General features: G+C 43.4%; 1 protein-coding gene across 3 annotated transcripts in view; it reads left to right on the top strand.

Annotated features, from left to right (window-relative positions):
* The window catches only part of LOC111955824 (glucocorticoid-induced transcript 1 protein-like), a 45,504-nt gene extending 20,044 nt beyond the window's left edge, over positions 1-25,460 (top strand). For 2 of the 3 annotated variants that reach the window (XM_023976146.2, XM_023976148.2), the window contains exons 3-8: positions 13,733-13,822; positions 23,118-23,261; positions 23,497-23,646; positions 24,083-24,299; positions 24,479-24,599; positions 24,738-25,460. In XM_023976146.2, coding sequence (XP_023831914.1) covers positions 13,733-13,822; positions 23,118-23,261; positions 23,497-23,646; positions 24,083-24,299; positions 24,479-24,599; positions 24,738-25,053 — 1,038 coding nt within the window. In that variant the 3' untranslated portion in view covers positions 25,054-25,460. The remainder of the gene's footprint in view (positions 1-13,732; positions 13,823-23,117; positions 23,262-23,496; positions 23,647-24,082; positions 24,300-24,478; positions 24,600-24,737) is intronic. The other variant, XM_023976147.1, reaches the window with a different exon arrangement.
* Positions 25,461-26,901: the final 1,441 nt, after the last annotated feature.

Consider the following 26,901-nt stretch of genomic DNA (forward strand, 5'->3'; position numbering starts at 1 on the left):
ACCTTAACCGCCATCGATAAGAAACAATACTGTGCAGCCATATTCATTGACCTGGCCAAGGCTTTTGACTCTGTCAATAACCACATCCTCATCGGCAGACTCGATAGCCTTGGTTTCTCAAATGATTGCCTCGCTTGGTTCACCAACTACTTCTCTGATAGAGTTCAGTGTGTCAAATCGGAGGGCCTGTTGTCCGGGCCTCTGGCAGTCTCTATGGGGGTGCCACAGGGTTCAATTCTTGGGCCGACTCTATTCTCTGTATACATCAATGATGTCGCTCTTGCTGCTGGTGAGTCTCTGATCCACCTCTACGCAGACGACACCATTCTGTATACTTCTGGCCCTTCTTTGGACACTGTGTTAACAACCCTCCAGACGAGCTTCAATGCCTAACAACTCTCCTTCTTTGGCCTCCAACTGCTCTTAAATACAAGTAAAACTAAATGCATGCTCTTCAACCGATCGCTGCCTGCACCTGCCCGCCCGTCCAGCATCACTACTCTGGACGGTTCTGACTTAGAATATGTGGACAACTACAAATACCTAGGTGTCTGGTTAGACTGTAAACTCTCCTTCCAGACTCATATCAAACATCTCCAATCCAAAGTTAAATCTAGAATTGTCTTCCTATTTCGCAACAACGCATCCTTCACTCATGCTGCCAAGCATACCCTCGTAAAACTGACCAATCCTACGATCCTCGACTTCGGCGATGTCATTTAGAAAATAGCTCCAATACCCTACTCAATAAATTGGATGCAGTCTATCACAGTGCCATCCGTTTTGTCACCAAAGCCCCATATACTACCCACCACTGCGACCTGTACGCTCTCGTTGGCTGGCCCTCGCTGCATACTCGTCGCCAAACCCACTGGCTCCAGGTCATCTACAAGATCCTACTAGTAATCCCCCTTATCTCAGCTCGCTGGTCACCATAGCAGCACCCACCTGTAGCACGCGCTCCAGCAGGTATATCTCTCTGGTCACCCCCAAAACCAATTCTTCCTTTGGCCGCCTCTCCTTCCAGTTCTCTGCTGACAATGACTGGAACGAACTACAAACATCTCTGAAACTGGAAACACTTATCTCCCTCACTAGCTTTAAGCACCAGCTGTCAGAGCAGCTCACAGATTACTTATAATTTAGCCCAAACAACTACCTCTTCCCTTACTGTATTTATTTATTTATTTAGCTCCTTTGCACCCCATTATTTCTATCTCTACTTTGCACAGTCTTCCACTGCAAATCTACCATTCCAGTGTTTTACTTGCTATATTGTATTTACTTCGCAACCATGGCCTTTTTTGCCGTTACCTCATCTCACCTCAGTTGCTCACAATGTATATAGACTTATTTTTCTACTGTATTATTGACTGTATGTTTGTTTTACAACAACACAGAGTTACACATGGAGTATGTGTCGAAATGCTTTGCTTTATCTTGGCCAGGTCGCAATTGTAAATGAGAATGTGTTCTCAACTTGCCTACCTGGTTAAATAAAGGTGAAATAAAAGATTTAAATAAAAACATTCACAACAGATTTCACAACATATTAATAAGTGTGTGCCCTCAGGCCCCTACTCTACCACATAACCACAACACAAAGTCCATGTGTACGTGTGTGTGTGTATAGCGTGTATGTTATGGTGTGTTTGTATGCATGTGTCTGTGCCTATGTTTGTTGCTTCACAGTCCCCGCTGGTCCATAAGGTGTATTTTTATCAGTTTTTTAAAATCTAATTTTACTGCCTGCATGAGTTACTTGATGTAGAATAGAGTTCCATGTAATCATGGCTCTATGTAGTACTGTGCGCCTCCCATCGTCTGTTCTGGACTTGGGGACTGTGAAGAGACCTCTTGTGGCATGTCTTGTGGGGTATGCATGGGTGTCTGAGCTGTGTGTAAGTAGTTCAAACAGACAGCTCGGTGCATTCAACATGACAATACCTCTCTCAAATACAAGTAATGATGAAGTGAATCTCTCCTCCACTTTGAACCAGGAGAGATTGACATGCATGTTATTAATGTTAGCTCTCTGTATATCCAAGGGCCAGGCGTGCTGCCCTGTTCTGAGCCAATTGCAATTTTCATAAGTCCCTCTTTGTGGCACCTGAACACACGACAGAACAGTAGTCCAGGTGTGACAAAACTAGGACCTGTAGGACCTGCCTTGTTGATAGTGCTGTTAAGAATGTAGAACAGCGCTTTATTATGGACAGACTTCTCCCCAACCTAGCTACTGTTGTATCAATATGTTTTGACCATGGCAGTTTACAATCCAAGGTTACTCCAAGCAATTACCACRTTATTCATTACAACATTTAGTTGAGTTTTAGTGAAGGATTTGTTCCAAATACAATGCTTTTAGTTTTTGAAATATTTAGGACTAACTTATTCCTTGCCACCCATTCTGAAACTAACTGCAGCTCTTTGTTGCAGTCATTTCAGTCGCTGTGGTAGCTGACGTGCAACGTGTTGAGTCAGCCGCATACAATAGACACACTGGTTTTACGCAAAGCCAGTGGCATGTCGTTAGTATGGATTTTAGAAGTAAGGGACCTAGGCAGCTGCCCTTGGGAATTCCTGAGTCTATCTGGATTATGTTGGAGAGGTTCCATTAAAGAACACCCTCTGTGTTCTGTTAAGACACGTACACCTTATTCCGAGCATACAGCAGTGGGGTGTAAACCACTAAACACCCCTCCTGTGTTCTGTTAGACAGGTAACTCTTATCACAAGTATAGCAGGGGGTGTAAAGCCATAACAGCCACTCTGTGTTCTGTTAGACATAACTCCAGTATCCACAATCTATAGCAGGGGTGTAAAGCCATAACACCCTCTGTGTTCTGTTAGACAGGTAACTCCCATATCCACAATATAGCAGGGGTGTAAAGCCATCAACACCCTCTGTGTTCTGTTAGACAGGTAACTCTTTATCCACATATAGCAGGGGTGTAAAGCCATAACACCCTCTGTGTTCTGTTAGACAGGTAACTCTTTATCCACACAATATAGCAGGGGTGTAAAGCCATAACACCCTCTGTGTCTCTATTAACAGGTAACTCTTTATCACGATATAGCAGCGGGGTGTAAAGCCATAACACCCTCTGTGTTCTGTTTAGACAGGTAACTCTTTATCCACAGTATAGCAGGGGGTGTAAAGCCATAACCACCCTCTGTGTTCTGTTAGACAGGTAACTCCATATCCACAATATAGCAGGGGTGTAAAGCCATAACACCCTCTGTGTTCTGTAGACAGGTAACTCTCTTTATCCACAATATAGCAGGGGGTGTATAAGCCATAACACCCTCTGTGTTCTGTTAGACAGTAACTCCTTTATCCAACATATAGCAGGGGTGTAAAGCCATAACACCCTCTGTGTTCTGTTAGACAGGTAACTCCATATCCACAGTATAGCAGGGGTGTAAAGCCATAACACCCTCTGTGTTCTGTTAGACAGGTAAACTCTACACAATATAGCAGTGTAAAGCCATAACACCCTCGTGTTCTGTTTAGACAGGTAACTCTTTATCCACAATATAGCAGGGGGTGTAAAGCCATAACACCCTCTGTGTTCTGTTAGACAGGTAACTCTTATTCCACATATAGCAGGGTGTAAAGCCATAACACCCTCTGTGTTCTGTTAGAACAGGTAACTCTATATCCACAGTATAGCAGGGGGTGTTAAAGCCATAACACCCTCTGTGTTCTGTTAGACAGGTAACCCTATATCCACAGTATTAGCAGGGGGTGTAAAGCCATAACACCCTCTGTGTTCGTTAGACAGGTAACTCTTTATCCACAATATAGCAGGGGTGTAAAGCCATAACACCCTCTGTGTTCTGTTAGACAGGTAACTCTTTATCCACATATAGCAGGGGGTGTAAAGCCATAACACCCTCTGGTTCTGTTAGACAGGTAACTCTTTATCCACAATATAGCAGGGGTGTAAAGCCATAACACCCTCTGTATTCTGTTAGACAGGTAAACTCTTTATCCACAGTATATAGCAGGGGTGGTAAAGCCATAAACACATACTTTTTCCAGCAACAGACTATGATCGATAATGGTCAAAAGCCACACTGAAGTCTAACCAAAACAGCCCCCACAACTCTTTTATCATCAATATCTCAATAACAGTCATTTGTGCTCGTGCTCGTGCCTTGTTGAATGTCCTTCCCTATAAGCATGCTGAAAAGTCTGTCAATTTTGTTTATTGTGAAATAGCATTGTATCTGGTCACAAAAAAATGTTTCCCCAAAAGTTTAACAAATTGTGGTAACAGCTGATTGAAGATATGCAAATAGAGTCGTAGTATAATCCACTAATTATCCTCAGTAATTTGTCAGACCCCGGTGGCTTGTCATTGTTGATAGACAACAACAAACAAAAATGTCACCCCTTCCCACTTACTTACAGAATTCAAAAACAATGCTTGTCTTTCATAATTCAGTCAGATATACTTGGATGTGGTGTCAGCGTTTGTTGCTGCATGTCATGCCTACGTTGCTAATCTGCCAATGAACATTGCTTGTATCTTGGCCAGGTCGCAATTGTAAATGAGAACGTGTTCTCAATTTGCCTACCTGGTTAAATAAAGGTGAAATAAAAATAAATAAATAAATCCCTCTCAACCATACAGTTTTTCAATTCCTCATCAATTCACAGGGATTTAACAGTTTTTACAGTAATTGAGTTAATGGGTGCATGCTTATTAGTAACTGAGATAAGCAATTTCATAAATGTGTCAAGTGCAGCGTCTGGTTGCTCCTCATTACACACTATGGACCAACAAATATTCTTTACATCAACAACATGGGAATTGCACAAAATGTATTGTATGAGCTCTTATACACTATATTAGGCCCAGACTTTGGAACTTTGGTTTTCCTAGATCTTGCTAATATATTGTGATCACTGCATCTGAAGGATATGGTAACTGTTTTCAAACACGTTTTTGCAGCATTAGTAAAGATATATTCCTGTGCTGTTTGTAACTACCTTGGTAGGTTGATTGATAACCTGAACCAGGTTGCAGGCACTAGCTACAGTTTGCAAATTTTTCTTGAGTGAGCAGCCTGTCAAATCACCCAGAAAATATACCTGTCTATTGATATCACATATATTATCAAGCATTTCACATGATATCCAGATACTGACTGTTAGCACTTGGTGATCTATAACAGCTTCCCACCAGAATGGGTGAGGCAGATGAACCTGTAGCCATATTACTTCAACAGTATTTAACATTAGATCCTCTCTAAGCTTTACAGGAATGTGGTTCTGAATATAAACAGCCACACCTCCACCTTTGGCATTTCTGTCTTTTCTGTAGATCTTATAACCATGTATCAAAAATATTATCTAAATGAGTTTCAGAGATTGTCAGAATATGAATATAATCTGTTAGAAAAAATTGTAATTTCAGGAACCTTGTTTTTTAGCTACATTTGTTAACGTGGGATTTTCTTTTTACACTTTTCTGGGATTCTTGATTGCTAAGCTTCCCAGTAAAGCAAGAAAAACGGAGGTAGACATGCTCTGGTTATTTTATGTTAGTACAGGGTGAGCTGCCCACAGTGGACTTCCTGCTAGGGCACACCACTAACAGTTCCAACACCCTGGGATAATGTACATTTGCTGAAGCATTATGACAACTCAGCGACGCAATGTTAGGGATTAAATAAGCTGGACTTGGGTCATTGATAAATCATTGTCTCAACACAGCCTTATAATGCTGTGAAATGATCCAGGAACCCAAATGATTTGGGTGGAGGCCATCCTCCTTTATAATACGAGCTTTGTTTCCAGAAGGTATCAAAATTGTCAACAGAGCTGCAATAGTCTCGTAGTCAGTTATGGAGGGCTAAAAGTCTGCTGAAACGTTCAATGCCACAATTTAGGGAGGGCAGAGGGCCAGATATTATGGGCCGTTTGTTGGTGTCAAATAGTGAACCAATCAGTTCTTTAAAATCCATCTTCAGCTGTTCTGAGCTGCCCTTCATAATGTCATTCGACCCCACATGAACCATGACAGTTTCAGCCCCTGGTGACCTCCTACATTCTGTTTGACTGCACTGCTCGGCAACCAGGGCCTAATAACCTCCTCAGCCCAGCCCATAGCCAAATTGCTAGATCATCTCAAAAACTATATTACTGTGGAGTCAACCTGGCAGCCGGTTTACTATATGAATCAACCCGTCCGTTCCACTTCTCCTTGGTCCACATGTATAGAAACATCGGGCATATCCACATGTGCAGTACGGAGCTGCTCTCGTCCTACGCATTGGAAAAAGGTTTATGGCTTGTGCCATAAGGACACTTTTCATATGCCAAACGGTCCGAACCCTAACCAACGGAAAAGCTGGAATTTCCTTTGGAGTGTTTGTTCATTGACACATGCAGGGCAGGGAACGGTATGCGGTCACACATGGTCCACTGTAAGAGGAGAGGATATGGTGTGTGTGTACTCTTCTCTTTAAAGAGGAGATGAAAAAGGCTATGTTCAAAGCTGTCTCTCTCTGTTTCCTGCCTGGCTTGGTGATGGTGTTGAACTGGTTACAGAAGACAACAATGTGAAGTCTCCACAGATTAATAGAAGAACTCACCATTTTACAATATTTACTACCGCTTCCGGCTACATCATTGGCCTAGCACTTCCATTGGCTCTTACAGTATATATTCACGGATGCTGTGATGAAGGCATAACTGCAGAAAATAAAAAGGTGAAATGAGGTTACGTATTCTACACAAAAAAAACATTTTGGAGAACCGTTGTTTCCCAATGTTCTTGAACTTGGGATTTTATTTTCTCTCTCTTTATTCCCTTTCTCTCTCTTTTATTATCTCTCTTTGCCCTCTCTCAAGCAGACACACAGAGTTAGCCTATTCTTTATCACACCACACACTCTATTTAATTCCTGTTTGATGCCTGCCATGTGTTGAAAGAGCCTGGCAATGTACAAGATGGCGCTGCCTGACATGGTCACCCTGTTTCTAGCTCCTCTTATTTCTTACATTATTTGCTCAGAACATTTCTTGCATTATTACATGCATCCGAAAATAACGTTTGGATATTACATCCGTGGTCACTCATCACAAATTCGAGTTCCCTGAATTGGATCCTTTGTTTGAACTCCCCGAGGCAGTTCCATTCATCCCGGGGGCTGCTCCAGAAGAGGAGTGGGCTCCTATTCAGACGCAGGAGGCGTGCATACCATCCACCGCTTCCAAGTATATTACTCTCTAACGTTCAGTCCCTGGACAATAGACAAGCTCAGGGTGAGGATCTCATTCCAGAGAGACATCAGGGACTGTAACATACTCTGTTTTACATACATCTCATTCCAAAATCATTAGCATTAATATGGAGTTGGTCCCCCCCCTTCTGGGAAGACATTCCACTAGATGTTGGAACATTGCTGCGGGGACTTGCTTCCATTCAGCCACGAGCATTAGTGAGGTCGGGCACAGATGTTGGGTGATTAGGCCTGGCATCTGCAAAACCCAGATTCGTCCAGATGGTTAAGCGTGATTCATCACTCCAGAGAAAGCGTTTCCACTGCTCCAGTGTCCAATGGCGGCAAGCTTGACACCACTCCAGCTGATGCTTGGCATTGTGCATGGTGATCTTAGACTTGTGTGCGGCTGCTCGGCCATGGAAATCCATTTCATGAAGCTCCTGACAAACAGTTCTTGTGCTGACGTTGCTTCCAGAGGCAGTTTGAAACTCGGTAGTGAGTGTTGCAGCCGAGGACAGACGATTTTTACGCATTTCAGCACTCTGCGGTCCCTTTCTGTGAGCTTGTGTGGCCTACCACTTCGCGGCTAAGCCGTTGTTGCTCCTAGACGTTTCCACTTCACAATAACAGCACTTAGAGTTGACCGGGCAGCTCTAGCAGGGCCGAAATTTGACAAACTGGAAAAGTGGCATCCTATGACGGTACCACGTTAAAAGTCACTGAGCTAATCAGTAAGGCCATTCTTCTGCCAATATTTGCTATTGAGATTGCATGGCTCTTTGCTCGATTTTATACACCTGTCAGCAAGGGGTGTGGCTGAAATAGCCGAATCCACTAATTTGAAGGGGTGTCCACCTACTTTTGTGTGTGTGTGTATATATAGTGTATTAACATATCTCCTGTGCTACCCGCGTATCGAGCACTCTTGACCATTGCTACTCCCCCTTCTGGGACGGCTATAAGATCCTCCCCCGCCCTCCCTTTGGCAAATCAGATCACACCTCAATTTTGCTCCTCCCCTCCTATAGGCAGAAACTTAATCAGGACCAATCAGAATCTATACTTCAAGATTGTTTTGATCACGCGGACTAGGAAATGGTCTGAGTTGTCTCTGAGAATAGTATCAACAGATACATTGACTCGGTGTGCATAAAGGATGTTGTTTACACTGTGACAATTAGGATGTGCATAAAGGATGTTGTTTCCACTGTGACAATTAGGATGTGCGTAAAGGATTGTTTCCACTGTGACAATTAGGATGTGCTAAAGGATGTTGTTTACACTGTGACAATTAGGCGTAAAGGATGTTGTTTCCACTGTGACAATTAGGATGTGCATAAAGGATGTTGTTTACACTGTGACAATTAGGATGTGCATAAAGGATGTTGTTTACACTGTGACAATTAGAACTTACCCAAACCAAAAACTGTGGATTTGCGCAAAACTGAAAGCGTGAACCACCGAATTTAACCACGACAAGGTGACTGGGATAATGGACACGGGTGGCGCAGCGGTCTAAATCACTGCATCTCAGTGCAAGAGGCGTCATTACAATCCCAGGTTCAAATCCAGGCTGCATCACATCCGGCCGTGATTGTGCGCTGCCCTATGGGACTCCCAATTGGCCCAGCGTCGTCCGGGTTTGGTCGGGGTAGGCCGTCATTGTAAATAAGATAGGCCGTCATTGTAAATAGGAATTTTGTTCTGCACTGACTTGCCTAGTTAAATAAAGGTACAATTTGTAAAACAAATGTGGCAGGGACTCCAGACAATCACGGATTATGAAGGGAAAGCCAGCCACATTGTGGACACCGTCCTTCTCCCGGACAAGCTAAACACCTTTGCCTGCTTCGAGAAAAACACAGAGCGGCCAACGCGGGCCACCGCCGCTCATGAGGACTGTGAGCTCTCACTCTCTGTGGCAATGTAAGACATTTTAAGCGGATGCCGCTCAGACAGCATCCCAGGCTGCGTCCTCAGAGCATGTGCATCCCAGCTGGCTGGAGGGTTTACAGACATATTCTATCTCTCCATATCCCAGGCTGTTGTCCACACTTGTTTCAATATGTCCACCATTGTTCCTGTACCCAAGAAAGCCAAGGTACCTGAAATAAATGACTATCGCCCCGTGGAACCCACTTCTGTTATCATGAGGCGCTTTGAGAGATTGTTAAGGATCATATCACCTCCACCTATCCTCGACACTCTAGACCAGGGTTCCTCAACTGTTGGCCCGTGGGTGGTTTTATTTGGCCCTCCCAAGTTTTCTGAGCAACAACAAAAAAAAGATAATATACAGTACCAGTCAAAAGTTTGGACACACCTACTCATTCAAGTTTTTTTTTTTTTTTTTTTTTTTTACTATTTCTAGCATTGTAGAATGAAGACTTCAAAATTATGAATTAACACATGGAATCATGTAGTAACCAAAAAAGTGTTAAACAAATCAAAATATATTTTATATTTTTCAAAGTAGCCACTCTTTGCCTTGATGACAGCTTTGCACACACTACTGTGTGTGTGTATAGATAGATATCTATCGATCGATGCATCACTAATATATATATATACATACATACATACATACATACATACATACAGTTGAAGTCGGAAGTTTACATATACCTTAGCCAAATACATTTAAACTCAGTTTTTCACAAATCCTGACATTTAATCCTAGTCTAAATTCCCTGTTTTAGGTCAGTTAGGATCACCACTTTATTTTAAGAATGTGAAATATCAGAATAATAGAAGAGAGAATCATTTATTTCAGCTTTTATTTATTTCATCACATTCCCAGTGGGTCAGAAGTTTATATACACTCAATTAGTATTTGGTAGCATTGCATTTAAATTGTTCAACTTGGGTCAAACGTTTTGGGTAGCCTTCCACAAGCTTCCCACAATAAGTTGGGTGATTTTTGGCCCATTCCTCCTGACAGAGCTGGTGTAACTGAGTCAGTTTGTAGGCCTCCTTGCTCGCACACGCTTTTTCAGTTCTGCCCACAAATTTTCTTTAGGATTGAGGTCAGGGCTTTGTGATGGCCACTCCAATACCTTGACTTTGTTTTCCGTAAGCCATTTTGCCACAACTTTAGAAGTATGCTTGGGGTCATTGTCCATTTGGAAGACCCATTTGCGACCAAGCTTTAAAACCCTGACTGATGTCTTGAGATGTTGCTTCAATATATCCACATAATGTTCTTTCCTCATGATGCAATCTATTTTGTGAAGTGCATCAGTCCCTCCTGCAGCAAAACACCCCCACAACATGATGCTGCCACCTCCGTGCTTCATGGTTGGGATGGTGTTCTTCGGCTTGCAAGCCTCTCTCTTTTTCCTCCGAACATAGCGATGGTCATTATTACCAAACAGTTCTATTTCAATTCACCAGAGGACATTTCTCCAAAAAGTACGATCTTTGTCCCCATGTGCAGTTGCAAACCTAGTCTGGCTTTTTTTATGGCAGTTTTGGAACAGTGGCTTCTTCCTTGCTGAGTGGTCTTTCAGGTTATGTCGATATAGGACTTGTTTTACTGTGGATATAGATACTTTTCTACCTGTTTCCTCCAGCATCTTCACAAGGTCCTTTTGCTGTTCTGGGATTGATTTGCACTTATCGCACCAAAGTACGTTCATCTCTAGGAGACAGAACGCGTCTCCTTCCTGAGCGGTATGACGGCTGCGTGGTCCCATGGTGTTTATACTTGCGTACTATTGTTTGTACAGATGAACGTGATACCTTCAGGCGTTTGGAGATTGCTCCCAAGGATGAACCACACTTGTGGAGGTCTACAATCTTTTTTCTGAAGTCTTGGCTGATTTCTTTTGATTTTCCCATGATGTCAAGCCAAGAGGCACTGAGTTTGAAGTTATTCCTTGAAATACATCCACGGGTACACCTCCAATTGACTCAAATAATGTCAATTAGCATATCAGAAGCTTCTAAAGCCATGACATAATTTTCTGGAATTTTCCAAGCTGTTTAAAGGCACAGTCAACTTAGTGTATGTGAACTTCTGACCCACGTTTGTCTGTAAACAAATGTTATAAAAATTACTTCTGTCATGCACAAAGTAGATGTCCTAACCGACTTGCCAAAACTATAGTTTGTTAACAAGAAATTTGTGGAGTGGTTGAAAAACAAGTTTTATTGACTCTAACCTAAGTGTTTGTAAACTTCTGACTTCAACTGTGTATTCCAGACTCTGACAGTGCTCGTTCTGATATTTCTTATTTCTTTCTTTTTATTTGGGGGATTTGTGTCTAGTGTTAGGTGTTACTGCTCTGTTAGAGCTGAAAACATAAGCATTTCTCTGCACCCGCGATAACATATTTGTACGCGACCAGGAAATTAGATTTACTTTATTCTCATTTCCTTTTACGCTTGTCTTCCTCCTTCTGTCTTTCTCCTCCTTCTCTCTCAGCTCCAGTAGCAGACCAGGGGTAACCAAGGGACGAAGCGAGGTCTACTTTATCTCTCTCTCTCCAGTTGACATCACTTATTCATCACAGTAGCTTTAGCTGAGCCTGCAGTATTTAGAGGGCTCTCCTTTTTCTGTTGTGCTCTGACACACAACAGAGTGCTCACGGCTAGTTGAAGCTCCATTTTAGATCTCGTTATACATGATGTATGCACAGCAACGCATCCATGTCAAACCTGCCACTACTGCATGGTAGAGAGACCAAGTTCACATACAGTGAGGGAAAAAAGTATTTGATCCCCTGCTGATTTTGTACGTTTGCCCACTGACAAAGAAATTATCAGTCTATAAGTAGGTTTATTTGAACAGTGAGAGACAGAATAACAACAAAAAAATCCAGAAAAACACATGTCAAAAACGTTATAAATTGATTTGCATTTTAATGAGGGAAATAAGTATTTGACCCCCTCTCAATCAGAAAGATTTCTGGCTCCCAGGTGTCTTTCATACAGGTAACGAGCTGAGATTAGGAGCACACTCTTAAAGGGAGTGCTCCTAATCTCAGTTTCTTACCTGTATAAAAGACACCTGTCCACAGAAGCAATCAATCAATCAGATTCCAAACTCTCCACCATGGCCAAGACCAAAGAGCTCTCCAAGGATGTCAGGGACAAGATTGTAGATCTACACAAGGCTGGAATGGGCTACAAGACCATTGCCAAGCAGCTTGGTGAGAAGGTGACAACAGTTGGTGCGATTATTCGCAAATGGAAGAAACACAAAAGAACTGTCAAACTCCCTTGGCCTAGGCTCCATGGAAGATCTCACCTCGTGGAGTTGCAATGATCATGAGAATGGTGAGGAATCAGCCCAGAACTACACAGGAGGATCTTGTCAATGATCTCAAGGCAGCTGGGACCATAGTCACCAAGAAAACAATTGGTAACACACTACGCCGTGAAGGACTGAAATCCTGCAGCGCCTGCAAGGTCCCCCTGCTCAAGAAAGCACATATACATGCCCGTCTGAAGTTTGCCAATGAACATCTGAATGATTCAGAGGACAACTGGGTGAACGTGTTGTGGTCAGATGAGACCAAAATGGAGTTCTTGGCATCAACTCAACTTGCCGTGTTTGGAGGAGGAGGAATGCTGCCTATGACCCCAAGAAACCATCCCACCGTCAAACATGGCGGTGGAAACATTATGCTTTGGGGGTGTTTTTCTGCTAAGGGGACAGGACAACTTCACCGCATCAAAGGGACGATGGACGGGGCCATGTACCGTCAAATCTTGGGTGAAAACCTCCTTCCCTCAGCCAGGGTATTGAAAATGGGTCGTGGATGGGTATTCCAGCATGACAATGACCCAAAACACATGGCCAAGGCAACAAAGGAGTGGCTCAAGAAAAAGCACATTAAGGTCCTGGAGTGGCCTAGCCAGTCTCCAGACCTTAATCCCATAGAAAATCTGTGGAGGGAGCTGAAGGTTCGAGTTGCCAAACGTCAGTCTCGAAACCTTAATGACTTGAAGAAGATCTGCAAAGAGGAGTGGGCAAAATCTCTCCTGAGATGTGTGCAAACCTGGTGGCCAACTACAAGAAACATCTGACCTCTGTGATTGCCAACAAGGGTTTTGCCACCAAGTACTAAGTCATGTTTTGCAGAGGGGTCAAATACTTATTTCCCTCATTAAAATGCAAATCAATTTATAACATTTTTGACATGCGTTTTTCTGGATTTTTTTGTTGATATTCTGTTTCTCACTGTTCAAATAAACCTACCATTAAAATTACAGACTGATAATTTCTTTGTCAGTGGGCAAACGTACAAAATCAGCAGGGGATCAAATACTTTTTTCCCTCACTGTAACTGTTTGAGGTTTTGTGTCGCAACGGCAAATCTGAAATGGCAAAGTAGTGCACTGCTTAGGCTGGGGTCAAAGGCCCCTCTCCCAGGCTGCAGACTTATTCCCTACCATGAGGATCACGATGATTGACATAGCTGATGAGAATATGAGGTTGGTAATTAGATAATGATATTATTGGTTGTTTCCTTGTTGTTTTCAGACACCTGGATGTTGGAGTGAAGAAGCAGGAGAGAGGAGGAGCACACACCAGCGCTCTGCTTCTTGGGGCAGTGCCGACCAGCTCAAAGAGGTACACACTCACTCACGTGTGTATGCATGCATGCACGACACACACACACACACACCATACTAAAACATGTCATTAGAAACCCTAACCTTTCGTAAGAAAACACAACTTGCAGCACTTTCCTAATGACGATTGGACCGAGGTGTTATCAGATCAACAATGACAACATACTGTACAGTAGGCCTCCATGTAAAACTGATGAAATCTGTTATCCTAGCACACTGCGCGTCAGTATCACTCCTTTAACCCGGACGTAGATTCTGCCAGGTTGAGATGACTTGAAGTTGACATGACGACTAGAATGTCATTGGGGAACTGCCTACCATCTGCCGTGACATGCCCCCTCCCGCTCGCCACCTTCTATATATAACTTCCTGTATGACGTCCGCATGCACAGGGCTTCTCTGTTCTAATGCTGGGTGTCAGAGACGCAGTGCGGTCGTTGTCTTATCATCCCCTCTCCGCTCCACCCTGGTACTATACGGCCACAGGCAGGGAGGAGGCAGATAACACTATCTATCTCCCTCACAACTAACCAGAAACTTCCCCTCACAGCAACCAACCGCCAGCCCAGCCATAACCCAACAGGCAATTTATTGACAGAAAAGATAGCCAGGCAGACCTCAGATTCCTCTCTCTTTCAGCCCCTTTCTCTCATTCTTTCTCTTTCTGCCTCTCTGCCTCTCTCTGTTTCTGCCTCTCTCTCTCTACAATTCAAAGGGCTTTATTGGCATAGTAAACACATATGTTTACATTGCCAAAGCAAGTGAAATAGATAAACAAAAGTGGAATACAAATTGAACAGTAAACATTACACTTACAAAAGTTTCAAAGGAAGAGACATTTCAAATGTCATATGGCTATGTACAGTGTTATAGTGATGTTCAAATAGTTAAAGTACAAAAGGGAAAATAAATAAACATTTATATGGGTTGTATTTACAATGGTGTTTGTTCTTCACTGGTTGCCCTTTTCTTGTGGCARCAGGTCACAAATCTTGCTGCTGTGATGGCACACTGGTATTTCACCCAGTAGATATGGGAGTTTATCAAAATTGCATTTGTTTTTTAATTCTTTGTCTGTGTAATTTGAGGGAAAAATGTGTCTCTAGTATGGTCATACATTTGGCAGGAGGTTAGGAAGTGCAGCTTAGTTTCCAACTCATTTTGTGGGCAGTGTGCACAGCCGTTTCTCTCTTGAGAGCCAGGTCTACCTATAGCGGGCTCTCTCGCGCTCTCCCTCTCCCTCCCTAGTTTAGCAGCAGGGAGAACAGTTAAAATAGTGGTGCTCAGGCATGTTCCTTAGTAACGGTAATGGAGCTTGGAGCTGTCGTGCAGAGGGGTTGAGGTCCCCTTCAGTTACACCATGATTGTTCGTAGGCCTATATAACCTCAAGAGATCCCAGGGTTGTTAAGCAACCGTAATCCTAATCTTATAGACCTCATTATTTACCAACACTTCCTCACTTAACTCTTGTGTTCTTATTTCCTCAGCATTATATAGGATGTACTTGCTCTACTTTCAACCCTGTGTTAAGTGCTGCCCAGCCTAGCTGAATGTCTTAACACACACACACACACCGTAATGTTTTCAGTTAGCTTCTGTGTACTAGCAGAATGTATTTTTAAGTGAATCGCTGGGAAAGTACAGTGAGAGGAGGAGTTAATTTGTTTTATTTCACCTTTATTTAACCAGGTAGGCCAGTTGAGAACAAGTTATCATTTACAACTGCAAACGGGCCAAGATAAAGCAAAGCAGTGCGACACAAAGAACAGAGTTACACATGGGATAAACAAACATACAGTCAATAACACAATAGAAAGTCTATATACAGTGTGTGCAAATGTAGTAAAATTAGGGAGGTAAGGCAATAAATGGGCCATAGTGGCGATAAAATTACAATTTAGCAATTTAATACTGGAGTGATAGATGTGCAGAAGATGAATGTGCAGGTAGAGATACTAGGGTGCAAAGGAGCAAATAAATAATAATATGGGGATGAGGTAGTTGGGTGGGCTAGTTAGTAAGCTGCTCTGACAGCTGATGCTTGAAGATAGTGGGGGAGATATAAGTCTCCAGCTTCAGTGATTTTTGAAATTCGTTCCAGTCATTGGCAGCAGAGAACTGGAAGGAAAGGCTTCGGGGGTGATCAGTGAAATATACCTGCTGGAGCGCATGCTACGGATGGGTGCTGCTATGGTGACCAGTGAGCTGAGATAATGCGGAGCTTTATCTAGCAAAGGCTTATAGATGACCTGGAACCAGTGGGTTTGGCGACAAATATGAAGTGAGGGCCAGCCAACGAGAGCATACAGGTCGCAGTGGTGGGTAGAATATGGGGCTTTGGTGACAACGGATGGCACTGTGATAGACAACATCCAATTTGCTGAGTAGTGTTGGAGGCTATTTTGTAAATGACAACGCCGAAGTCAAGGATCGGTAGGACAGTCAGTTTTACGAGGGTATGTTTGGCTGCATGAGTGAAGGATGCTTTGTTGCGAAATAGGAAGCCGGTTCTAGATTTAATTTTGTATTGGAGATGCTTGATGTGAGTCTGGAAGGAGAGTTTACAGTCTAACCAGACACCTAGGTATTTGTAGTTGTCCACATATTCTAAGTCAGAACCGTCCAAAGTAGTGATGCTAGACGGGTGGGCGGGTGCAGGCAGCAATCGGTTGAAGAGCATGCATTTAGTTTTACTTGCATTTAAGAGCAGGCAGAGGCCAAGGAGTGTTGTATTGCATTGAAGTTTGTCTAGAGGTTTGTTAACACAGTGTCCAAAGAAGGGCCAGAAGTATACAGAATGGTGTCGTCTGCGTAGAGGTGGATCAGAGAATCACCAGCAGCAACAGCAACATCATTGATGTATACAGAGAAAAGAGTCGGCCCGAGAATTGAACACTTTGGCACCCCCATAGACTGCCAGAGGTCCGGACAACAGGCCCTCCGGTTTGACACACTGAACTCTATCAGAGAAGTAGTTGGTGAACCAGGCGAGGCAGCCATTTGAGAAACCAAGGCTGTTGAGTCTGTCGATAAGAATGTGGTGATTGACAGAGTCAAAAGCTTTGGCCAGGTTGATGAAGACGGCTACACAGTACTGTCTTTTATCGGTGGCGGTTATGATATCATTTAGGACCTTGAGCGTGGCTGAGGTGCACTCATGACCAGCTCAGAAACCAGATGCATAGCGGAGAAGGTACGGTGGGATTCGAAATGGTCGGTGATCTGTTTGTTAACTTGGCTTTCGAAGACTTTAGAAAGGCAGATAAATATAGGTCTGTAACAGTTTGGGTCTAGAGCGTCTCCCCCTTTGAAGAGGGGGATGACCTCGGCAGCATTCCGATCTTTAGGGATCTTAGACGATACGATAGAGAGGTTGAACGGGCTAGTAATCAGCTGGTTCCAACAATTGCGGCGGATAATTTTAGATAGAGAGGGTCCAGATTGTCTAGCTCAGCTGATTTGTAGGGGTCCAGATTTTGCAGCTCTTTCAGAACATCAGCTATCTGGATTTGGGTGAAGGAGAAATGGGGGAGGCTTGGGCAAGTTGCTGTGGGGGGTGCAGTGCTGTTGACTGGGGTAGGGGTAGCCAGGTGGAAAGCATGGCCAGCCGTAGAAAAATGCTTATTGAAATTCTCGATTATCGTAGATTTATCGGTGGTGACAGAGTTTCCTAGCATCAGTGCAGTGGGCAGCTGGGAGGAGGTGCTCTTATTCTCCATGGACTTTACAGTGTCCCAGAACTTTTTGGATTTTGCTACAGGATGCAAATTTCTGTTTGAAAAAGCTAGCCTTTGCTTTCTTAACTGCCTGTGTATATTAGTTCCTAACTTCCCTGAAAAGTTGCATATCGCGGGGGCTATTTGATGCTAATGCAGTACGCCACAGGATGTTTTTGTGCTGGTCAAGGGCAGTCGGGTCTGGAGTGAACCACGGGCTATATCTGTGCTTAGTTCTAAAAAGAAAAATAATGCGGCATGCTTATTTAAGATGGTGACTGACTGGCTCGATTCGGTCTTATGTAGGAAAATGAAAATGTGTTTTTTTTACATTGTATAAAAGTAGAGACTCAGAGCTAGAAAATGGCATATCATACACTGCAGTTGAGGAACAATGGGAAAGTAATTCTGCTTTTAAAGTTGATAAACTTGTTGCTCACTTTTGAGAAAATGGTCCTTGAATGTTTTGGTACACCTATCTTAGAGAGATCTCTTTAAGGATTCACATGTGAGGCCATACAGAGCGAGTACTGTAGTGTACTAAACAACCAAAGATTTCAAGACTAAAGACTGGTTTATACTGTGTCTATCTGTAGACAGTTGTCGCAGTGACACATTAACATTCTATTGTCGTCCGACATCAAACTTTTTGTTGTCGTTAAGAAAAAGTATAAACACAAAAACTACAGGCTGCATGACATCAGCAGCCTAGTGGTCCAAAATATCATAACTGGTGTATTTTAACGCCAATAAACCCACCTGTTTAAAAATGAATTTAGTATATGTTAATCTTGCAAACCAGGCAACCAGAAGCAACTTGCTAAACAGTGTTTTGGTTTGTTTCTAGCTTGTTGGCTAGCTAGCTAACGTTAAGTTGGCTGACTAGCCAGTTCAAATAATGACTTTATCATTTAGCTGACAACATCTTCACTTTAGCTAATTTGTGTTAATTATTACAGCAAAATAAACCCACAACAAGATCATTATTTACAAGTTAATGGCAAGCTAATTATAGAAAAAAGCTTACGGTGGTGAGTGTGAAGAAATAAAAGCAGGGCATTCTACCAGGGGATTTCAGGACTTGGACACTGTCTCGTTGGCCTAACTTTATATCCTAAGTTGACTTTGCTGCAGTTCTTCACATTACCGTCTCTGGTAAACACACACTTTATCAAATAAAATCTAAGTGTATTTGTCACATGCACAGGATACAGAAGGTGTAAACGGTACAGTGAAATGGTTACTTGCGTAGTAGAGTCTTTTTAGACAGCTAGCTAGCTAAACAATGCACCATAAGCCCAACTCCTAACGTTACTACCCTTCACGAATCTGCAAATAGCTACCAACTAGCTTCAATGTTAGCTAGCTAGCTAACATTAGGCTATAACTAGCAATGCAAATGGCTCTGAGATACGAATAATATTACTACACAGGTCATACACGTAACGTTAGTGATCAAGCCAGCCAGCTAACGTTAGCTAGCTAGCAAACAGTGCGCTTTAATTTATACGTTTAATTTGAAATGTATGATATCTGAAAATGTAGCTAGCTAGACTCTTACTCGTATACATGGATGAACACCTCTCTGTCACGGATGCCATGGTTGCCCTTAGTTTGAAGATGTAATTCGGTGACAGGTGTTTATACAACAGCCTTCTGTTTTCTCTTTTCAACTCCCTCTGCGTATTTGCAATCAAACGGCAGAATTTTCTCCATCTCCTTAGCTATCACACTCTGCTTCCACCGTGCATCCACCGTGATTTCAAAACTCGGTCCTCCAGAAAGTGGAGAGCAACACTTTTGCAGTTCTTTGTGATATCTTTTAAAAAGCAGTGTTAGAAAGGATTACCTAGACATACTGGTCCCGTGGTCCCGTGTGGCTCAGTTGGTAGAGCATGGCGCTTGCAACGCCAGGGTTGTGGGTTCAATTCCCACGGGGGGACCAGGATGAATATGTATGAACTTTCCAATGTGTAAGTCGCTCTGGATAAGAGCGTCTGCTAAATGACTTAAATACTGACCAGCTCATGTTATGGACAGAAGCATGACAGACCTATTCCACCTCATCTCTAGGCATGTCCAGTCCATCCATTATCTCAGCCAATCACGGTTTAGTGGGTTGTTTCCTGTCTTTTTCCGTGGCTAAACCAACTAGGCTCGTAAATTAACAATTTTTATTGCATTTACAGATGACATACACGTTTTAAGGCACATGGAAGTTCACATTTCTCCCAAAAATGCATTTTGATAAATAATACATTAAAATGCCTCTCCTGTGAAGTAGTGACACGCGACATATGGCTAGTTTCCTGAAACAAGTCGCACATAAGCGCTTGAGTGAGTTTTCAGTATGTGTGTTTGAGTTGGTGTATTCAGGAGCGATGTTGGTGCTGGAATAAAGCAGTCGAGCATCACTGTTTATAGTATATGTAGGCTTTTCTTTCATTACTATCTTTATTTTGGGCCCAGGATCAAAAGAGAAATTTGTGATGTGCCTATTACCGCCTACTGATTCTTGAGTTATCTGGAAAGCTGACTAACTATTGAGTGCACCAGGCCCACTATGGCTAAAGAAAGTGGATCACATATCAGCCTTCCCATTCAGACAGAGCCTCCTTTGATAAGGACCTGTTAGGCTGGGTGTTTGTGTTGTGTTGCTATAGTACAATGACTTGGTGGAAGAGGACAAGTTGAACGACGGTTTGTGTAAATGCATTGTGAAAATAGCATGTGTTCCTGGTGTAAGAGGGGACCTGTTGCTATAGTAAAATGACTGCAATGACTGAGCCAACAATGACTTCTGTGTAAAGGCACAGGGAAAATAACATGTCTGGGCTTGTCCTGTCTGGTCGTGAGATGCTAATACATAAAATAGCTACCATGTGGCAAGCAATTTATATCTACCAAGCTATCAATGTAATTTTTGCATCATTTCCAATCCCCCATATAATGAAAGAAAATATATTTTCTTTCATTACTTTCTGCTAACCCTCACCTAATTGGAGTAAACTAATGGACAACAATACTTAGGCTTCTACTTCCAGCTTATTCATACTATATACATTTTACGGACACAGTACATTTTACATTAGTTATCTCTTAAAAAATATAGATATATATCTCACCCTTCAGCTACCCTCAACCCCTCCCATCGATCTCTAAAAACATCCCGTCTTGACTTCTTCTACTTGCCAAATATTTTTAAACTGTGATACTTTTATGATGTTTTAACTAAAGTTCTGAACCTTTCTATTCTCATAGTTTCCACAGATTCTAAATAATAGATGAACACCTTTACTAAAAGCACCCAGCAGTGTGATTGTTCAGCCATTCCTTAACCTGCGACCTGAAACAGGCTACATATGGGCAGAACCAAAACAAGTGAAATAATGATTGTTTCTTCGCAGCCAAATCTGCAGAGTTGGGATGGGTGTATCCCCCATATACATAACATTCTATTGGTTACAAGAATTTTGTATAATTAAAATGGAAAAACTCAGTTTTGAATCCAGCGTTGTTTTGTGTGTCAGTTCATAAACCCTGTGCCATGGAATCTGCACATCAAAAATCTCTTCAACTATTTTGCAACCTGTACGGCACAGCTGTCAACCTTTTGGTCCTTAAATGGAACTGGTATACGTTCCTATTTATATATATTTTTTCAAAGTTGGTCTTTAATGCAGGGCCGACAGACAACTTCCACTAGCCTTTATTTTTGCAGTAATGCTGCAATCAGCTGGATATAATTGTGGATAGAGCAGACATTCCATATATTGTTGGTAGATGCATTAGTCACACTCACAACTCACCCAGTCCTATGTATGATATAATTAACAAAGACCATCTTGTTTTGTTCTCCAAAAATGTATTTAAAAAAAAATAATCAATTAGTATATTTGTGTTTTAACCTTTTTAATATTTGTAGTAATACTTCTTCTGTCTTTTCTAGTGGATTAAACTTAAATTACAACCAGATTTCTATGGCTTGTTTTAAAAATAGTGATATTTTAGAGATTACATTTTCAAATAACCAAAAGAGGTAGAGAGGTAGCGTTTTGAATAAATGGAAAATAAGGGTGAGCCATTCTTACTAATCTGCTGGAGAACCCGTTTGGATTTAGGTATAACTTTTGTATGACTGAAGCCTTTAGTGAGAGGTTCAATTCTTTAATATTCAATAACTGTAGCCCTCTGAATTCATATTAATGATATAAATATGCCTGTTTTTAATTTTGTCTGACTTGTCGTTCCAAATAAAATGGAACATTGTTTTGCTAATAAAAATGTTTAAAAACAAGTTGTCCGGTGTAGGCAGGCCATCAGTAAATAGGTAAACTTGGATGTGCCTAAAGAATTAATCAGGGTGATTTTCCACAAATGGACAAGTTTTTACCTTTCCATGGTAGCAAGATCTTACCTATTTTTGCTAACTTTCTATAAAAATGTATTGTATTGAGAATTTATATATTTTGTGATATGAATACCGAGTATGTCCACTTACCCGTCAGACCATTTTATTTGTAAACTACATTGTAATGTAAAATCTTAATTATTTAGTAATCCAATATGTAATATGGTATGCTTCTCATAGTTCGGTTTGTAATCCAAAGTGGTTTGAGAACTGATCTAGATCCTCTGAGGCTGTGCAGGGATCAATATTGTGGATTTAAAAGAAAACGTCATCAGCGTACAATGTCACATTTTGTTTTTAGGCCCTGGATTTCTAGCCCCTTGATATTATTGTTGGATCTGATTTTAATAGTTAACAAATAGATATGCCGATAGTAAACAACCTTGTTTACTCCTCATGACAGTTTTTAATACTTTCTGAGAAGTAGCCATTATTTACAATTTTACACCTGGGGTTACGATACATAAGCAACTATTCATCTGATTTGCAATTAACTGACACACAAAAGGCCCCCACTTGTCTGAGAGTTCAAAATACTCTTTTAGCAATTGAAACTTCCCTCTGTGGGCTAATATGAATGCAGAATTATGAAGACATATCGATGTGGGTCAAAGATATACCTAGAGCCACACAGGACTGGAATTCTAGCCCTTTAGTCCTTATTGGTCAGAGCCAATACACAGTCATCTTTTCTGTTAGATGCACAGCATAGCACAGTCTGTGGGTCTTTCAAAGGTTTGAACAGCACCATGCAAATGAAAGACATTATCTATATTATAAATGGCCTTTTTATGTGTTTTTTTACGATTCTTCCTCTAGCGATTAGATCGATGACTAGCCTGCCAGATAGTCACATTTCTTTCAGACTGTCTCCTTTTAGATGTAACTAGGGACTGCACAGCTCCAGATATACATGTAATCAGATGCATTCAGTACTGGAGCTGCCTGCCCTGAGCTATGGTGACCCCTGGTGGATATATGGGGTTATGTCAAAACGTTAAATCGGCTACATTACATGAGACAGAGGTTCACCTGTTAACATGTTACTGTTCCTTTCTCTCTCTTTCCCCGTGTTTATTTTCTCTTTCCTTTGTCTCCATCTTACTCTCCCTCTCTTTTCCTCTCCCTCTTTCCACTTCCTTTCCTCCTCCTCTGTTCTCCTCAGCAGATAGCCAAGCTCCGGCAGCAGCTGCGTGGCGGTAGTAAGCAGCAGCAGGGAGGTCATCTGTCTCTGTGTCACAAAGACAGCTCATCTCCTTTACAGGGACCTATCAACACCACCATCAACACCACGTCCAACCAAGCACACGTAAGGCACAATACTGCCATCCAGACCTGAGTTTATATTTATTTATTTATTTGTGTCATGCTTTAGGGGTATGCGTGATTTAGCTTGCTGAACGGAATGGCATCAACGCAATCGACCCAAAAGTGCAAACCTAACACGCCAGGGAAGCTTAATCACCAAGACTCTGCCCTGCTTATATGTGTAATATTGAGGTTTTGTTTTTGAATGTCTGCGATTGTGTCCCTGGTCCTTGCAGTGGTCCTGCATGTCTAAGTCGTCCCCGATGTCCAATATGACGGTGCCCAAGTCCTCCATCACCAGAGTGCCCAGCAGCATGGAAGGAATCAACCACGAGCTGGAGAAGGTCTTCATCAGAGATGACAACGGAGAGAAAGAGGAGCTTAAGGTGGGGGGACGGACTGGTAGATGCATCCAATCACATATTTACAATATGCACTCTCTCACAATACTAGCGGTGGCCACTTGCAGTCAAGCATGACATCAGTCATGGGCTGCATGTGTCAATGTGTAGTTCATATATCATCTATAATCAGAATTACTATCTTTACTCAATTAGCCACAAAATCCCTACTTTGAAAGTGACTGTTTTCTTGAAACTGTGCCGTACCATTTTCTCTACATTTAGAGTTTGCAAGAAAGGCATTTCACTGTACTTGTGCACGTGACATTACAACTTGGAACTTGAAAGTCGTGTGTCTGGAGGGAGCTGAGAAGACATGCACACAACCACTCATGCGCCTGCTGTGTCACTGGAAATCCTATTACTTGCAGTACTCAATGACGAGACATCTCTTTTTCCTTCACTCCTCGCCCTCCCCCAGGTGTTGGAGGTACCAGACGGGCGGCGAGCCCCCTTCCCCCCCCAGCAGCGCAGCAGCAGTACCCGTAGCGTGGACACACAGACCCCCTCTGCCCCCGGCCGCTCCAGCAGTAGTTCCAGCCTGTCCCCCTGTCCCTCTCCTGCCTGCCCCCCGGGGTCCTGCTCACACGGGGGCAGCCCTTACTCCACCGACGATCTGCTCTACGACAGGGATAAAGGTAGGACTGTCAGGATGCTCTCTCAGACCTGGGGCAAGGCCTCCATTGGACATCCTACCATTGTGCCTTTGAGCAAGGCTCTGAACTCCCAACGTGGACTGTGTGTCTTGTCCGGGTACTGTAGAGTAATCTTCTTTTCTGTCCTTTTCTGACCATTGTCTCTGTCTCTCTGTCTACAGACAGTGGCAGTAGCTCTCCGCTGCCAAAATTTGCCTCATCTCCTAAACCCAACAACAGCTATATGTTCAAGAGAGAACCTCCAGAGGGCTGTGAGAAGATCAAGGTGTTTGAGGAAATGAGGTAAGCACAGCAAGAGACCAGGGATCTTTTAGGATCTCTTTTATCACACCAAAGTCGGAGATACTGAAGGTCAGTTATATATACATGTCATGAATGGAGTTAACACGCTGTCTCTTACTTTCCCTTTTGTCTGTCCAGCTCCAGGCAGTCAGCGTCAGTCCCTCTCTTTTCCTGCCCCGACAAGAACAAGGTCAACTTCATCTCCACCGGCTCCGCCTTCTGCCCTGTCAGACTGACCCCCGGCGCCCTGCACCTCTCTGTGACCTCTCACCCCGACGACGACCCCGAGGCCGGCCCCAGCTCAATGACATCAGCATTCTGCCGCGTCCTCCCCACTCAGGTCCACACCTCCACCAGCACAGACGACGCTCCCACCCCCGAGGAGGCTGCCACTCCAACGCCCACCTCCCCACAAGAGACTGCCCCCCAGACAGACTGCCTGTCCATCAGCTAGACCTGGGCAGAGCTGGCCTCTGACATGGGGTTCTGGTTCTTCTTATTCAGAATAATATGATTATTAAGCCCCCAGTATCATCAGCATCACTGAAGTCTCCTTCGCTAAAGGACCTCCTCTTCTCTCTGTCTCTGCTGAACTCTAAACACTATGCATGGCGTAGCATTAGCAACAATGTCCCAGGCAACAACAACAACAAACGGAGAAAACAAAGACAAGTCTACCACATGTTCCTAGCGTATTCCTAAGGCACTGTTCCTGTCAGGGATAGACATGATGATCTTTAACAGCATGTAGAGATGCTGGATGATGTCATTGGGTGGATGGGAAGAAAATGAGACACTTTGGATGGGGGGGCATGCATTTTAAACCAGTAGTGTGTTTAAGATTAAAGACATGCTCCTGTACTTTGGCGACTAAGAAAGTATTTCTTATTATTGGGCTGGTTGTGTCAATGTGTAGTTTATGCATAATCTATAATCAGAATTACTGTCTAACCTCAATCAGCCTTGAAATCCCTAGTTTGAAAGCGACTCTTTTCTTGAAGCTCTGCAGCGACATTTTCTCTTATTTCCCATCACATGGGCCAGCCCCATAGCGATTAGAGTTCTAGCCAATGAGCTTCAGCCCCTCACATTTCAACCACGTTATCCATTGAGGTTGAAAGGTGGGCATAACTGCTGAGTGAGTGACTCACACCAAGAGTGAGTGACTCACACCAAGAGTGAGTGACTCACACCAAGAGTGAGTGACTCACACCAAGAGTGAGTGAGTGACTCACACCAAGAGTGAGTGAGTGACTCACACCAAGAGTGAGTGAGTGACTCACACCAAGAGTGTGAGTGATGACTCGCACAAGAGTGAGTGAGTGACTCGCACCAAGAGTGAGTGAGTGACGCGCACCAAGAGTGAGTGAGTGACGCGCACCAAGAGTGAGTGAGTGACGCGCCACCAAGAGTGAGTGAGTGACGCGCACAGATGAGTGAGTGAGTGACGCGCACCAAGAGTGAGTGAGTGAGTGAGTGAGTGAGTGAGTGAGTGAGTGATGCGCACCAGAGTGAGTGAGTGAGTGACGCGACCAGAGTAGTGAGTGAGTGACGCGCACCAAGAGTGGTGAGTGAGTGACGCCACAGAGTGAGTGAGTGACGCGCACCAAGAGTGAGTGAGTGACGCGCACCAAGAGTGAGTGAGTGAGTGACGCGCACCAAGAGTGAGTGAGTGAGTGACGCGCACCAAGAGTGAGTGAGTGAGTGACGCGCACAAGAGTGAGTGAGTGACGCGCACCAAGAGTGAGTGAGTGAGTGACGCGCACCAGAGTGAGTGAGTGAGTGACGCGCCAAGAGTGAGTGAGTGCGTGACGCGCACCAAGAGTGAGTGAGTGAGTGACACGCACCAAGAGTGAGTGAGTGACGCGCACCAAGTGAGTGAGTGAGTGAGTCACGCGCACCAAGAGTGAGTGAGTGAGTGAGTCACGCGCACCAAGAGTGAGTGAGTGAGTGACGCACACCAAGAGTGAGTGAGTGAGTGACGCGCACCAAGAGTGAGTGACGCGCACCAAGAGTGAGTGAGTGACGGCGCACAAGAGTGAGTGAGTGACGCGCACCAAGAGTGAGTGGAGTGACGCGCACCAAGAGTGAGTGAGTGACGCACACCAAGAGTGAGTGAGTGATGACGCGCACCAAGAGTGAATGAGTGAGTGACGCGCACCAAGAGTGAGTGAGTGAGTGACGCGCACCAAGAGTGAGTGAGTGAGTGACGCGCACCCAAGAGTGAGTGAATGAGTGAGTGACGCGCACCAAGAGTGAGTGAGTGAGTGACGCGCACCAAGATGAGTGAGGTGAGTGACGC

The sequence above is a fragment of the Salvelinus sp. IW2-2015 genome, linkage group LG31 (genome assembly GCF_002910315.2).
Source record: "Salvelinus sp. IW2-2015 linkage group LG31, ASM291031v2, whole genome shotgun sequence".
NCBI lineage: Eukaryota > Metazoa > Chordata > Actinopteri > Salmoniformes > Salmonidae > Salvelinus > Salvelinus sp. IW2-2015.